The 16,359-nt window shown below is 42.7% G+C and overlaps 1 protein-coding gene across 1 annotated transcript in view; it reads left to right on the forward strand.

Moving 5' to 3' along the window:
* Positions 1-16,359, forward strand: part of trappc9 (trafficking protein particle complex subunit 9) — a gene marked incomplete at its 3' end in the record, with an annotated part of 422,586 nt that overhangs the window by 19,695 nt on the left and 386,532 nt on the right. Inside the window, exons 8-10 of the mRNA XM_080735848.1 lie at positions 2,581-2,706; positions 8,859-9,075; positions 15,104-15,247. Of these exons, the coding sequence (XP_080591974.1) occupies positions 2,581-2,706; positions 8,859-9,075; positions 15,104-15,247 (487 nt within the window). The remainder of the gene's footprint in view (positions 1-2,580; positions 2,707-8,858; positions 9,076-15,103; positions 15,248-16,359) is intronic.

A 16,359-nucleotide genomic window follows, 5' to 3' on the forward strand; every position in this document is an offset into this window, starting at 1 on the left:
TAAGGAGACAATGAGTGTAAGGGGAGACGGGGTGGGGCGGAGGGGTTGGCAGCCAGGTAAAGTGCTGGCGCATGCACGCACGCACGCCGCATGCACCGGGCGTGCACGCACCCAGGGGCGTGCGCCGTCACAAGGGTGGGAAAAGTGGGACCGAGTTAGTTACTATAGGGCCCAAGGTGGAGGGGCCTTAATTTTATACTTTAGCTATTGAAAAATAGCAGTGCGAGTCGTGAAAATAAAATATTTGGATATACTTTATCTATTTTATAACAGAATATTTGTAACTCAAATGTTGCTTCTGGGGGGTCCCTGGAACAAAATATTTTGAGTTGGGGGTCTGTAGCCAAATAATATAATACATATAATTTTGGGGGTCCTTCACATGAAAAAGTTTCAGCACCACTGACATAGAAACATAGTTTTTTTTTTTTAAAACGATGTTTTGAAATAGTCAAAGACTTGCACAAATGTTCACGATTTTTCAGAAATAGCAGATCTACAAGCTTGCTGTGAGCTTGTATATCTGCTATTTTTCAATAGTTAAAGCACAAAATAATGCGTAATGATGTGTTCCCTGTCCAAATGGGTTAAACCCCTCCCCCTATAAAGAACATTCATGGGGGGGGGGGGGGGGCGCGGTGAATCCTTGTACCCGGGGCCCAGAATTTGGTGCGACACCCCTGCACGCACCGCACACGCATGCACCCACACACTCACCCTGGAGGTTGTGCGGTCTCAGTGCTGCTGGCTCCATTTTCTGCTCCAGCGGAAACCCGGAGTGACTGATGCTGGGATGTCTCTGAAAAGAAATGAATGACAAGAGCCTCCCGGTTATCACAGTTTGTCCGTCACCTGGTGGCCCCGCCAGTGGCGTCGTGCGCTGACTGACGAGCACCGCGGTCATATGTTAATGACAAAAACATCAACAGTTCTGATTAGGAGGTTGGCTGAAGAAGACCGTCAAGGTATAACCTCCAGACAGTAGAAGTACACAGAAGTGTGTTACGGTACATCCATAGCACTCACATTTTCACCTAATAAATAAATCAATATACTATTTTACAAGTTAAAAAGGCCTGTATTCAAATGTTTACTTTATGTGGATCTGATTCACATCTGTCCCCCCATGATGAAGATGAGCGGGCCCATGGTCCAAGATAGCATCAGAATATCAACGGTCTGCACCAACACCCTAACACCCTCTTATCAGTGACCTGCTGTTACTGACAATGTATGTTATGACCCGTTGCTATGGTGTCAGCTGCAGTGGTTTGACTTTTGGAGAGGCGATGCCATATTGGGTTCGTCCGATGTAATCAAAATGTATAATTGCAGCTATATGATTCTGTTCAGGGTTGGTTGGAATAGGAGCCAGAGCACATGAGCTGAGTGGAGAGGGCTCTTGGTCGGCCACCGTGCCGCTCCGCTCCGTTGCTCACCTTGATTTGCGCACCTCTCGCTCCACGCTCGCTCCGCACTCCTCTCAGGGTCGTCAGTCAGTCAGCAGCCAACATAAAAAAAGTATTTTGCTACCTTGTCCGAAACACTATCTCCTTTGCCACAAGTGTTCCCAACAAAACTGCCTGCAGTAACATGAGCCTCGGCTCGATGGAGAGCTGTAGCCTTTTATGTTACAAAAGACGCCATGTAAGTTAACTTTTTATGTAGCCAAGGCGTATTTGTTAATAAGACGGGCCATATTAAATCCTGTTGGATATTGATTAATCATCACATTTGAAAGAGGGAGGCGACTCGTGGCGAGTGTTTTTCATTCAGCCAAAATCCATCTCACTTGCATTTCAAATCGTAGACTATCCTTTGACTGGTGGTGGTGATATATAACTTAACTGACACAATTATGCTGTTCATTATAAACATAGCCTACTTGTGTGGATGATAGATGCATTTGACCCTCACCCATATTCTATTGGCGCTCTCTCCTTCTAGTTTGTCTTGGTGACCAGATTGCGACTAGGTTGATGGGAGCAATATTAACTAAAGCAACTACAGTTTTCAAATAAGGAGTATAAAGTTATTAGGACAAGAAATCTAGTTCCATTCCAATGTAACAGAAAATGTGCAGAGATGAGGTGGGGAACTTAGAAAGGATCCAAGGCAGCACTGTTCAGTTTGAGGTAGAAAAACAAATTATTTTAAATCATAAAATCATAAAGAAAACGACCAACGCGGTTCGGCCAAGTATGGCCTTCATCAGGGTCCGCCTCATCTCTGCAAATGTTTTTGTTACATTGGAATGGAACTAGATTTCTTGTCCTAATATCTATATACCCTCTCCAAAGAGCACCTGTCTACAGTTTATTGTATTACTCAAGGACCCACGCAGTGCTTCTTCTTCTTTTATCTAAGGACTATAAAGTATTAAAAAATGTTAGTACTCAAGTAAAATAAAAGAGTACGGTACTTGGGTAAATGTTCTTGGATGAAAGTTACTTTCCACCACCACTGTTTGAAGGCCATAAGAAGGCAGTCACGCTAACCATCGGGCTGTTGTTCATGTTTGATGTTTGATCGGTGCTGAAGCTGAAGCTGTGCTTGTCTCCCCATCATGTCTTCCTGCAGTATAAGAATGCGGGTGTGATCGAGCTGGAGGCCTGTGTGAAGGCCGTCAGGGTGCTGGCCATGCAGAAACGAGCCATGGAGGCCTCAGAGTTCCTGCAGAATGCTGTCTACATCAACCTGGGCCAGGTTTGTTCTCACCATCATCAACATCCACTCACCTCACACTCAACCACTTAACCCAGGGGTGGGCAACTTTGATGATGGCGAGGGCCACTATATTTCCACACTCACTCCAGAGGGCCACATCCCTTGGCATGTTGTTACTGTCAAGCAAAAACTTCTTATCGCCAGTGAAGCTGGTTGCACACTGCTGCGTTTTTCGTTGCAAAATGCGCTTTTCTGGGCAAGGAGAGAGAGAGATAGAGAGAGCAAGGGACCGAGTGGTGCGCGAAACGGGCGGCAGTGTGCAAACGTGACTGACATAACGTGAGGTTGATTTTTTTATTCACGTGCTCCGAAAATCACTCCGATATTCGGCCCGAAAAACGCAGCAGTGTGCAACCACCTTAAGAGTAGCAAAAATAGCAGATCTACAAGCTCAACTGCAACGCGTTTTGAGCTTGTAGATCTTCTATTTTTCCTACTTTTGAATTGGAATCCTGAATTATCTTTTTGTTATTTTTTAATTGGAATCCTGAAATATAACATTTTGATTTAATTTCCAATGAATTTAGTTATACTTATTTTAACTTTATGACTTTAAATACAAATACATTGGACATAAAAAAGACCAACATTTTAATACTACTATACTAGTCATTCAACTACTAATATAGTAAGTAGTATTAAAGTAATTAAAGCGGGTCATGTTTGCATGTTTGGAATTGTAACAGCTGAAATCAATAATATATCAGTGTTCCGATATCAACCTGTGGGCCGCATTAAGTGAAGGTGGGGGACGCATGTGGCCCCCGGGCCGCCAGTTGCCCATGTATACTTAACCCCATTAAGACCTGAGGCCGAGTCGTTGATGCCTTCTAAATCAGTAGTTTTCACACTTTCAAGATTTTAGAGTCACTGTTTCAGAACATTTTGGGGTTTTTTGTTTTTAATTCCACCTGTTCAAAAGGTAGCGCCCACACACCAAAAATGTTTATTTGAATGGTTCCATCTTTTCAACGTTTTCAATTCTTTTTAGCCTTTGTAACCTACAATGACATGCCCAAAATAGTGAGACGGTAGGTTGAAAATGGTTAATCACATGTAAAACTAACGTCCCTTTATCTTTTGAGAAGAACATTCCGCGAACATGGTCTCTGTGCATAACTGTAGTCCCAGTCTTCCAGAAGTTGGCATACATGTTTCCTGTTCCATTTAAAATTTTCCATAGCTACCTTCAACCCATTACGAACTGGAATTATTTTATACTTTAGCTATTGAATAATAGCAGATATACAATATATTTTTGAAAAATCAGGAACATTTGTGCAAATCTTTGTATATATCTTTTTTTAAAGGGACGGGGATCGTGGGCGGCCAAATACATATAATTCTAGGGGTCCTTGACAAAAAGTTTGAGAAAAACATGCATTTTTTTCTTCCAAAAAAGCAGACATTTATAGAATCGGTTAAAAAATATTCAAAGACTTGCACAGATGTTCACGATTTTTCAAAAATAGCCGGTGATCTACAAGCTTGCAGCACGGGGCTGTCAGCTTGTATATCTGCTATTTTTTAATAGTTAAAGCATAAAATAATGGTTAAAGTAATAATGCGTTCCCGGTCTAAAGCCCTTTGCACACAGGACAGTTGCGTTTTTTTTTTTTCGTTTGCTGCATGAATAAAACGCATTGGATTTGGTGTGCAATGCTTTGCGGAATCGGCGCTGCGGATCCCAAAAGGAGTCATAAAAGGAGTGATGAGTTTCTTACCGCATGCGACAAGAAGCACGAATCGAACTGGGTTCGATCGAGAGAAAAAAACGCACGGCCGCAGCCACTCGTCGCACGGCTAATTCGGATCCGGTGTGCATTAGGTAGTAGAGAATCAATGTTTTCTTTTTAAAAAATTAAATTGTCCGTTTTATCTGTGCGGATAAACGCGCCTGCATGTGTGCAAAGGGCTTTTATGGGTTAATTTCCTTGGCAGCAGGTGTGAACCGGAGACACACATGACACCTTCCAGTTCAAATCTGCTGCTGAGCCAATCAAACAAAGCTATAGGAAAATGAAAAAGAACAGCTAAAAGCTATGCCACCCCCTGGAAACCTTCTGGAAACCTGGGATTATGCACAGGGTCTTGCACAGAGCCTATAGTAGGTCTACAAGCTCACAAAACATCACGTTGCGACGTGTTGTGAGCTTGTAGATGGAGGCTATTTTCAGCTAAGAGATTTGGTGTAGAGGGGATAAAGATGGGGGTCTTGTATAGGCTATGGGGGAATCCGGTCAATGAAGTACATAGGGTTGAAATGGTTAAAATTCCCCTCCACTCTGTCTAAAACATGTCTTTTCTAAAGTTAACGCTTATTCGAGGCTTGACTTTGTTATATTTGCAGAACTTGGCATCAAAGCATACTTTTCACATTCCTCCACTGCAGGTGGGGAGCTTTTTGGTACTTCCTCAGATTTTCATAGATCCACATTGTTCTCAAGGGAGAAAGAGTAGCCGTGCTCCCAAGTTTTGTTTCTTACTTTTTATGTGGGAAAACCTTGATCATCATAAAAAATTACAAAGTGAGTTTTAATAGACAAAAAAAAAACATTTGAGAAAGAACAAACATTTTCTTCAGGGTATGCAGGGCCATGTTATCTCACCGTATAGAGGAGCGAGGAAATATAAGGCAAGAGACACGTGGGAGAAAATCGAAGTAGGTCAAAAACATTTTGAAAATACATTATTTTTCCCTTCTTTTTCTTTTCTTAAAAATAAAATAAAAAAGAAGAATACAAAAAAGAAGAACAACATAGAATATAAAAATCTCCAGATTGGTCGGGAGGAGAAAGGGCAACATTATTGAATGAGACAGACATCGAGGCATTTAAAGTCTAGACTTTAAATGTGCTAGATTACCTGGATTTCTATCTGGCTTTCTGATTGAGGACATTACAGAGATGGGGGGAGATGTCTACTATTTTCATGTCTACTCTGGCTTTTGTGTGCACCCCAGACAACCGTTTTTAAGTTGCTGAAGAATCAAGATTGTGAGTACAAGTAGAAACAGTGATAATGTTGACGGGATGAGAGTCACTTGTCATTTCCTTTCTGTAATTTTGTTTGATCCTACAGTATGTTTTTGTTGCTTGTCTCATTATTTTGATATTTGATATTCATTTGATCAGATACGCCCCATCTGATATAAGCCAATTCAACTCTACGTTAAGCACGATAGACTCACTGTTAACACATGCTCTGGTGACTGATAAGACTCGATTTGTTATTGAATTTTTTTTAATATTCTCTGTAATATCGTTTTTTGTCAATGAATGAATGAATGACCTTTATTTATATAGCACACTTCACAGCACGAATGCACAGTGCTTTACAGAGATACACAATAAAAAGTAAACTCTACTATAACATTATTAACCCATTATTACAGAGAAAACACCAATCAATAAAAGAATAAATTAAAAACACCAATCAATTACAGAGAATACATAAACACGAGAAAACAGTCAAATCATGGATGCCTATAAGTGACCAAAGGCCTGTCTGAACAGGTATGTTTTAGATGCTTCTTAAAGGAAGCCTCTGAGGGGGCCGTTCTTACGTCCAGGGGGAGGGCGTTCCAGAGCTTTGGGGCTATCGTCTCAAAGGCTCGGTCGCCCTTTGTTATCAAGTTGGTCCAAGGGACCTTAAGGAGGTGCTGATCTGCGGATCTGAGTGAGCGAGTGGTAGGGTAGGGACGGATAAGTTATGTGATGTAGATGGGGGGCTGGGCCATGAATTGCTCTTGTCAAGGAGTCCTGTAAGTTCATGCATGAAGTCCATGAAGTCCCGGCATGAAAGAAAGTGCTTGGGTGATGTACAGTACAGTACAGTACAGTACCTGCCCACCACCGCCGAGTCTAGGGGTTTGAATCCATCGCGGTGCATCTATCTCTGTCGAGTGTCTCTCTACGAACACAATTGGCCTTGTTTGGGGGAGGGAAGCCCGGCAGGGAGGGTGATATTTGTCATTGCGTGTAATAGGGATGGGACGATGTGAAAATTTCATATCACGATTATTGTGACAAAAGAAATCGCGATTTACGATATCATCGCGATAATCAAAATCCATTACCCTGGGGCGGAACATTGGCCAAAAAATAGCCAATCTACAAGCTCAAAACGCGTCGCGATGCGACGCGTTGTGAGCTTGTAGATCGGCTGTTTTTTGGCAAAGACATTTGATACAGTGAGAAAAAACTATCTCAGGTATGTATATTTTATAAGTACTTTTTTTTACCAATTATAGAAGGTGGTACCGGATATGCAGCTCGGCAAATAAAAGGTGAATTGAACCCAGAGTACATGATGGAGGACAATATCACGATAAATTAAATCTCTACGATACGATTATCGTGAGTGTTTTTTATCACGATAAACGGTAATATCACTTATCGTCCCATCCCTAGCGTGTAATCCTACAGGCTGGGGCGGCAAAATCCAGTGGGGTACAGCAGCAGTGACAACACATAGAAATATGAGTGTGGGGAGGAATTAATTGGCATAACGACTAAACTGGGGAGAAAAGCGTCTAAAAAGCAAAGATGCATGAAATAACTAATCTCCATAGACTCTTTTAGGATGCACACAATATAATTGCGTTCTCTGAAAGAGAATGCTCAAATGCTGTTATTTTTTTTCCTCCTTTGTGTTCTTTACCCCCTTTTCTCCCCCATTTAGTCAATCGAATCCCAATTGATTCCTCCCAATCCTCACGCACATTTGTGTGTGTTGTCACTGCTGTTGTGTCCTACCTTCTCAATGAGGAGCCCCCATCGGGAGGACATAGAGCCTTCGTGCTACTCCTCCCTGCTGACAGGTCCCCCCAGCCCTCCCTGCCTGGCTTCCCTCCCCCGAACACGCTCGACAAAGCCGGATTCACCAGGATTCAACACACAACCTGGCTTTGGATCTACAGTACATTATAATTAAAACAATTATAATGGAGAGACTAGCGTAAAAATCTAAACTAATCTCCTGTGGTAGGTTCCAATGCCTAGGGGACCTGATGGCAATGATACTGCACAGTACAGTACAGTAACTTTTGGTCTTTAGCCTAGACTTTGGACACACCAATAGAGCTATCTAATGGCTTTGGAAGATGAACTTATTTGCCCACCCGTGCAATAAAGGAACACGAAAAGGTCAGATATGTAGCCAGGAGCTGGACATATCTGTAGTAATCAATGCAATATTGATTCTAAAGTCAATAGAGGCAAGGTAGGTGAAGTTTATTTATAGAGCGCCTTTGAGAAGAAGTGTTAGAAGGTGCTGTACAAAGAATAAAATCACTACAATAAAACTAGAAAAGTGCACTCTTTGGAGCTCGGATCAGTGCCAGGCCGGGTTGCCTAGCCAGGGCCCACAACATTTTGAAGACAGTCCTAGCCGATTGGAATGGAATCCGCAAAATCTGACTGATGTAGCTTGACCACATGACTCCGGAGATAATATGCACCAACTTGTGTGAACATTTGTAGGAGTAGTTGCACAAATCTGTTTTGAAGAAAACATGAAACGTAGCACAAATGCCCGGGGCCTATGTGGAGGAGTTGCGTCAAGATTTCGATTTTGCAACGTTTAAATAATTGAGCCCAAAACATTAAGTGGCTTGTTTTGGCCTATAAAGACACAGAAGGTGGAAAATACTAGATAAAGTAACTTTACAGCTTTTTAACTGACTGTGAATGCCAGTGGAAGGTAATTCCAGAGAGAGGGGTCTACGATTGAAAAAGGCTTGATCCTTTTAGCCTAGATTTTGGGAGAGAACGAAGTCTGTTTCGTGGATCAGGGCCTGCTTGATTTGACAGGCAAAATCCCTCAACAGCGACACCCGCAGGCAAATAATATATATTTTTTATTGCAACTGAAAAGGCCTAGAAAAAGAAACTGCCAGGGCCCAGGGAGTGAAACCTTTTAATACACGTTTGAAAGACCATGACTTTTATGTTTTGTAAAACAACATGTCATACATGAACACTACCTTTTCAATATTAATGTCATTAATAAATTGTATGCAATATCCTAACAGCCCTCTCCTTGAACAAAAGGAACTACAGAATGTGAAGTTGCCTTGTGAAAAAAAAAGAACACTGTTCTCTCCTGCGTTTATGGTCCACCATGCACAGCTGTCCGAGGAGGAGAAGATCCAGCGCTACAGCATCCTGTCGGAGCTCTACGACCTGATCGGCTTCCGCCGGAAGTCTGCGTTCTTCAAGCGCGTGGCGGCCATGCAGTGCGTGGCCCCCACCATCCCCGAGCCCGGCTGGAGGGCCTGCTACAAGCTGCTGCTGGAGACGCTGCCGGGATACTGCCTCTCCCTGGACCCCAAGGACTTCAGCAAAGGTACGCCACCGCCAGTCTTCCTTTTGGCAGCAAATTGTGATTTTAGTGTCGGTCAGTCTTTTGAATGAGAATTTATTTAGTTTTAGTCATGTATTAGTCATCTGAAAAGTTTCCGTTTCAGTCGACTACATCTACAGTTGATTTTGTCCACACGAATGTATTTTGGCGGGCCGCAATGGCTGATTTTACACTTGGTTGCATGCAGAAAATAGCCGATCACATGCAGAAAATAGCCTATCACAATGTGCTATTTTTAGAGCGCAAGCGCAACTAAACATAAAATGTACTTGTCTTTTAGTTGTGCTGGATCTCTTCTCAACTAGTCCCACCTTAACTCATTTGCTGCCATTTAACAATACCTTTGTACTCTCATATGCCTCCAGTCTCCATAGACTTCCATGTAATTCATAGTGCACGGATCATGCACACCCATGCCTAGATAATGCACCACGTGTGTCCACATTGCTCACAGCTTTCAAACAAAAAAGTCCGAATGGAAATCCGTTCAGGCATTCATGAGATAGCAGCCATTATGTTTTCCTAAAATGTAAACAAAGATGGCTGCCATGTTTGAAAGATGGGGTTGCTATGGGGGTTAAACATGCAATTTCGCGATTGCTATCATGCCTACTACATTTTTTGGGGTAAAATTTTTTTTTTTGAAAAAATCTTTTTTTTATTTTTATTTTTTATTTTTTCCAAAGATTCTCAGGTTCCTCGGGCATGGCAGGGCGGTACAACGGGATTTTTTCGGGCTCCTCGGCCATGGCAGCAAATGAGTTAACATAGTCTATTTTTTTTTTGTTGATGAAATATATCAATATATTTTTTCCTAGTTTTACTCATTATAGAATTCAGTGAAAAAAGGTAGTCGACCAACATTTTTCGTCATAGTTTTATTCTATGAAATTAACACTGAGGTGTACCACCACCTGGTTGACCAGAGAAAACCATGGTCTTGAGCACCACAGATAAAGAAACATATTTTTTTCTGAAAACCATTAGGTTTTAGAAGACATTTTAAGGTTAATGATCTTAATGGGTTCATCGAAAAAAGTAATCGATAGAATAAGCGATGAGAAAATAGTCAATAGTTGCATCGTGTAAGAAGACCACTATGCATTCAGGCCACCACTACTTTGCTGTAAAAGAAAAGGGACAAATGAGTCCTCCTGGCCCAGGCTTTTATGTCCTCCTTGGCAAGGTCTCCATGATAAGCCTCTGTTCTATGGACTCTCAACTCTTCAATCCAGCTCCGCCTCATGGGCGAGTGATTCAGAACAAAGGACAACTTTCCCACTGAATACAAAGTCTCGGGGTCATCTGTGTTCACCACAGGATCCTTGTGTAAAGGAAGGAGTGGATTGTTCAGAGCTACAGTACACCATGGAGCGTCCTGGCCACTTATACCTGATCCTAGCCACTGAATGGAAGACAAGTTCATTTTTGTTAATTGACGAGTTCAAATGTGTTAATAATAGCCGATCTACAAGCTCACAATATGTCTTGATGAGATACGTTGTGAGCTTATTGTGACCGTAGGTGAAAACTGGTAAATCTTTCCGTATCTGTCGGTCACGCCTGACACTGTGTTTCTATGGGTTTTTCACTCTGACATCATGTTCTGACGTCACCGTGATGTCAGGTGGACCACTCTCAACAGAATGGGTTTGCCGCTCTGACATCACGCTCTGGCTTAACTGTGATGTCACACTAACAGAATTCCTTTTATGTCCATATGTGGAGTTCCCTGATGTCAATGTCATCAATATTCAGCCCATATCTAACAGGACTTGATATGCCACATACCACACTAATGGATGGTTCTACTTACAGGGATCTCCATGTATGAGCATAAAAGGGTATGATGTCAGATGTCATAGACATCATAGGACTTTCACGAATAATTGAGTAAGCATGTTTGGGCTCTCACAGCATATCTCCATATACAGTACATGGATCATATATGGGTACCAGGGGGTCTCCAATCTCCATATATTGGTAACTGGTCCAATAGATATCATTGGCTAGATGGCTAAGAATTGGCATGTCGCCCTGAGGAGTCTTACTAGTAGTTATGCTATTTTTTTAAAAAGAGAGAAAAAATATCATCAAAGAAAAATCTTGTATGGGGGCTCCCTCCCTGGCACAGAATGTTTTCAGATGGGGCTAAGGGAAAGTGAAAGGACAACACACTTTTCAGGACAGACTGACTTACTTCAATGACATATCTTTATTCCATTAGTGCCTCAAAAAAGAACAATGCGTTTTGCAAATGTATCTGATCAAGCACATTTGCAAAAGGCGTTGTAGGCTCTTTTGTGGAACTAATGAAATAAAGATGTGGAAATAATGAAATAAAGATGTCATTGAAGTAAGTCATTCCATCCTGAAAACTATTTTTTGCGGAGTGTGCGAGAAGATCTTTTTCTTTTTTGCCACAACCAGCACCTCCCACTCTGGATGTGCTCTCTAATTGAACAGGAAAGTATTCAACCCCTTCAGCAGTGGTAGACAAATCGAGGTAGACATTTTTACATGTTATTCTTGTGTTGTTTCTCATTTTCTAGTCTTTCTAGTTAACAAAGGTTCAGGCATGGTCCATCAAAATACTTACTCAATCAATTACAATACTCAATTAACCACAGTGTGAGATATTTAGATTGATTGATCCCTGTGGCTAAATTCCTCCTCTGCATTTGACCCGTCCACTAGCAGTGCTTTGGGAGCAGTGTCTTGCTCAAGGACACTTCGACACGGAGCCGGAAGGAGCTGGGGACCTTCCGGTTCCCTAGATGGCCGCTCTACCTCTTCAGTCACTGCTGCCGTCATATGCACTTAGTGGCATTTTAAGTCCACTCTATCAGGTGTCAAATAAATTCAAAATCTGCACCCCACAGTCAAATATTCATAAAGAAAAATTCAATTTTCTTTATACAAGCCTTCAAGCTAGCTGAGACAGTCAACCGTAGTCGCGCTGCTAGACACGTGGTGCACTTTGTCTCACTGCATCACACATCCTACTTTGCAATAAGGTGGTATATTTAAGCTGTGAAAATGCACTTGCTCACTTTCTCACTCGGTACTATGCTGCCACTCCACTGCTCAGATTGCAAGCGTTGTTGCTCCAATTATCGCTGCTGCTCATCGTTCCTGCATTTCATCACCCCTCCCCAGCCATCCACCCTGTAAGCTCTGATGCTAGATCTCATCCGGGGGAAGTTTACCATCGTGTACGCTTGGGAGGGAGTGACACATTCCGAGCCTCGACACCAGATTCAACTCTGTATACTACTACTATACATTCTCTATCGTAGCTAATTTATGCTCCGTCGTACGACATTGAAAATATATACAACCTCACAACTTGGATATGCAACCCGTTGTGAGCTTGTACAGCATATCTGCAATCTTTGGTGCATGTCACTGTTGTACGCAAAAAGTGTAATTTGGGCTTCAGTCTTGACTATTTCATGTTAGGTTTTCTGACTGAATATCCTGTATGGATTCACTTGCAAGTTAATTTTGCAGCTCAACCAAATGCGCAACGATTCTAGAGGGCTGAACAGCTTTTTGGATGCCTCAAACAGACATGCGTCATACTTTACCACTTTTTTTTATTTTCTCCCTATAGCCAAGCAGTTCACATTAGCCTTTTAACTGGAACGGTCATCTCACAAGTCCTGAACTATCTGCAGCAGTACACAAGTACACCCACCACCACCACCAGTGGCGGCTTGGGTGCCTGCCATGAGTCTCCCAGGGCTGATGGGAGGAAAACCTTGCTGTGATGATTGTGAGTGTTTTGGCAGAAGGTGTCAGGAGGAGGGAGTTTATTGAGCGATATAAGCACTGGCGAAGAGAAATCTCAAGTGAGAAAGAAAATAGGACTCAATGGTGATTCTTTTTGCAATAACGCTGCCACGGCTTAAGATATGGAAGGGCAAATGGGGTTTTAAGCAGCTCAGGTACCCCCTCTCCCCTTATTCCCTCCAGTTATCACGAGCAAAGAAAGAGCTCCTGCTGGCTGTCTCCTTATCTGTTATGTGTTCTCCCACGTAGACCCACGGCGTGATTATCCTCGGCTCTTTTTCTTTTAATACCGTTTCCACAAAGCCAGGGAGTTTCTTGTCTTGTGATATTTACATGTTAACCCATTTAGGCCTAGAAGAATTATTTAGGCGCTGCGAGCTTGTAGATCTGCAATTTTTTTTTATCATGAAAATTTGTGCAAATCTTTCAATATATATTTTTCAAAGCAAACTTTTGTGACTCAAATCTCTGCTTCTGGGGGGTCCCTGGAACAACTTATTTTTAGATGGGGTTCTGCGGCCAAATACATTTAATTTGGGGGGTCCTTGAAAAAGTTTGAGAACCACTGATTTAGAGGAAAGATTTAGAAGTCAGGTCAAAGATCTTCAAAGACTAGCACACATTTTCACGATTTTTCAAAAATAGCAGATCTACAAGCTCGCAGCGTGGCACTCGGTTTGTATATATGCTATTTTTAAACAGTTAAAGCACGAAATAATGGTTAAAGTGGTTAAAATCTTACGTGACTCGGGCGCGTTCCAGGTATTTGATGGTTAATGATAACAGAGAGGCAACGATAATGGAGCGAGGCATCTCGTCATCTCCCCACAAAAGGACCCGCGAATTTGCCATTTTCCTTGGAGTTGGCCAGAGGAACAGTGGCTTTTGTGTCGGGGTTTGTGTGTGTGTGACAGGGCGATTGCTTGGCGGTGCCACCGCTGTCATTATCTTAGCTAATTGGATTGCCAGACACCTCCACTCCAAGGCTTGAAAATACCACAGATGAAGTCATTTTTCCCCCCTCAAAGGAGAGAGCAGGCACATCCACAGAAAAAGCCACAGTGTCGTCTGGATTACTAGCCCTATAGATAAGCGCTGTTTTTCTTTTTTACAGAAAATCACTGGCAGACAGGTGGAACTCAGACTATTTTTAGCCTGCTTAGTGAGTGCAGGTTTTTTTTTTTGCAGAGGGGAAGAAAATAGCTTAGGAAAGGATTTGCATTAATGGGTGTTTTTCAGGTGTCAGAGGAGTCGTTTGGAACGAGTAACAACCACAGGAGGAGAAATGTTTATTACTGACCAGCATCACCATGGGTTCAGTGAACCGGCATGTGCAGATTAATTACCACATGCCCCCCCCGTCTCCAGCTCTGCACTGTTGCTCTTGTTGTCTTTTTCCTCACGGTGAAGCAACATTTGACAGCTGGGAGTGGGATCTCTAGGGATCCATAGGGGGGAGCTGAGGTTTCTTATGTAAGTGCTGCCGTCAGTGAGGGATGCTATTAAGATGTCTCAGATCTCTACCGAGCAAATAACACCAGGCTGACTTAGTGCCACACACTGCCACTCCATGTGTTGCATTGGACTGGGGCCGTTTGAATGTTTGGAGATTGGTTCTGCTATTGAGACAAGTGCTCGTTTGACCTACATTCAAGAATACATAAAACAATACGAATACATACTTTTACTCTAGGAACACATAAAACGATATACATTTAACAATGCTGAAGATTACAAAGAATACATAATACTATGTACATTTAAGAATAGATTTAAGAATACTTAAGAATAGCTACATTTAAGTATACCTACATTTAACCACTTAAATCCCATACGTTGTTGAGCAGAGTCCCCCAGGGCTCTATACTAGTTTCTTTTCTGTTTATATTTACATTAAATATCTTCGCTTCACTGTGCTTGTAGATCGGTCATTTTCCGCAAAGGTTTTCTCCAGAATACGGATGCTGGAGTTTTAAGTGGTTAAGAATATGAAGAATGTTTGTTTTGTTTGCGGCAAAATACACATGGTTGGACTTTGAACAAAATGTGTTACTGTAAGTATCAAGCATAGTGTTGAATAAGCCTACTCCATATCTAAATGTAACTATGGGGTATTTGCTAAAAAGTGTGGTGTAGTAGTGTAAATAACACATTTCTCTCCCCCTTCTCTCTGTCTCTCTCTCTCTCTCTCTCTTTCTCTCTCTCCATCTCCCAGGAACGCACCGCGGCTGGGCTGCTGTGCAGATGCGTCTGCTCCATGAGCTGGTGTACGCCTCACGTCGCATGGGCAACCCTGGCCTGTCCGTCCGCCACCTGTCCTTCCTGCTGCAGACCATGCTGGACTTCCTGTCCGATCAAGGTCAGAGCACGTTCAACAACATTCTTTGGGCATCGTGAAACTACTACTTCTTCCTAGCCTGATTTCAGACTCAGCTGAAGCTTGAGTCTGACATTGTGCCCTGTTTGAGCGATTTCTGGAGGGGAGGGACTTTGACGGCACAGATTGGTTATTTGTTAAACCCACTCCCACCCCTGCGCTAATTGGAGGAGCCGTCATTTCGGCTCCAGAAATCACTTATTATGAACACAATTCCAGACCAGAGAAACAGTATGGGCTGGAACCAGGCTAACTTCTTCCAGCTTTTGCAAGCAAAGTTTTGAAAACCGAAAATGGCCACCGTTCACATTTTGGAAAGCTTTAGTCATTGATTTCAGCCACTTTCCCTGGCATCCCTATTTTGGGCATGTCATTCTTGGAAAAAAAGGAAGGACATCTTCAGTATTTGTTGTGTGTAGGGCTTAGATGCATGCCACCCACCAGTAAAAGCACTTAAGCCTTAAGTGGTTTTAACAGTGTGTGTGTGTGTGCATGGTATGCATGCCAGTTGGAATTCCCCGGTTGGAGCCAGATAGTGTGCTTTGATTAGAAATCCTGTGGACCTGGGAGATTGGTTTTTACCCTAGCAGGCTGCCAGACATGCTGCTAGCCACACAATAGAGCTAGGCCAGTGTAAGCCTTGGCTGGAGACAAAGGATGAGAATGGGAGGTGAGAGGGATGTGGGGAGAAAGGGAGAGAGAGAGATGGGGAGAGAGAGAGTCAGAGAGAGGAACCATAAAACAATAATTTTACTTACACAAGATGTAACGGTAAAGAAACCTTGAAGAACTTGAACCTGGAGAGAGTGTGAGATAAATACAGACACAGAGAGGGGGAAGAGACACACGCACACGCACACGCACACACGCACACACGCACGCACGCACGCACGCACGCAGAGACGGAGACGGAGAGAGAGAAGTCTAGGCGAGCTAACATTATAAAATATTCAACACTGTCAGCAATGGGACTGCTGCTGCGGCTCTGTGAACAGAGCAGGCAGCCTCCCATCATTACCACCAGCCTCCCTGGAACCCGTCCTACTGGGAGAGGAGGAGGCAGTCTGCTGTGTGTGTGTGTGTGTATGGCAGTG

The sequence above is a fragment of the Nannobrachium achirus genome (assembly GCF_963921795.1).
Source record: "Nannobrachium achirus genome assembly, chromosome: 10".
Classification (NCBI taxonomy): Eukaryota; Metazoa; Chordata; class Actinopteri; order Myctophiformes; family Myctophidae; genus Nannobrachium; species Nannobrachium achirus.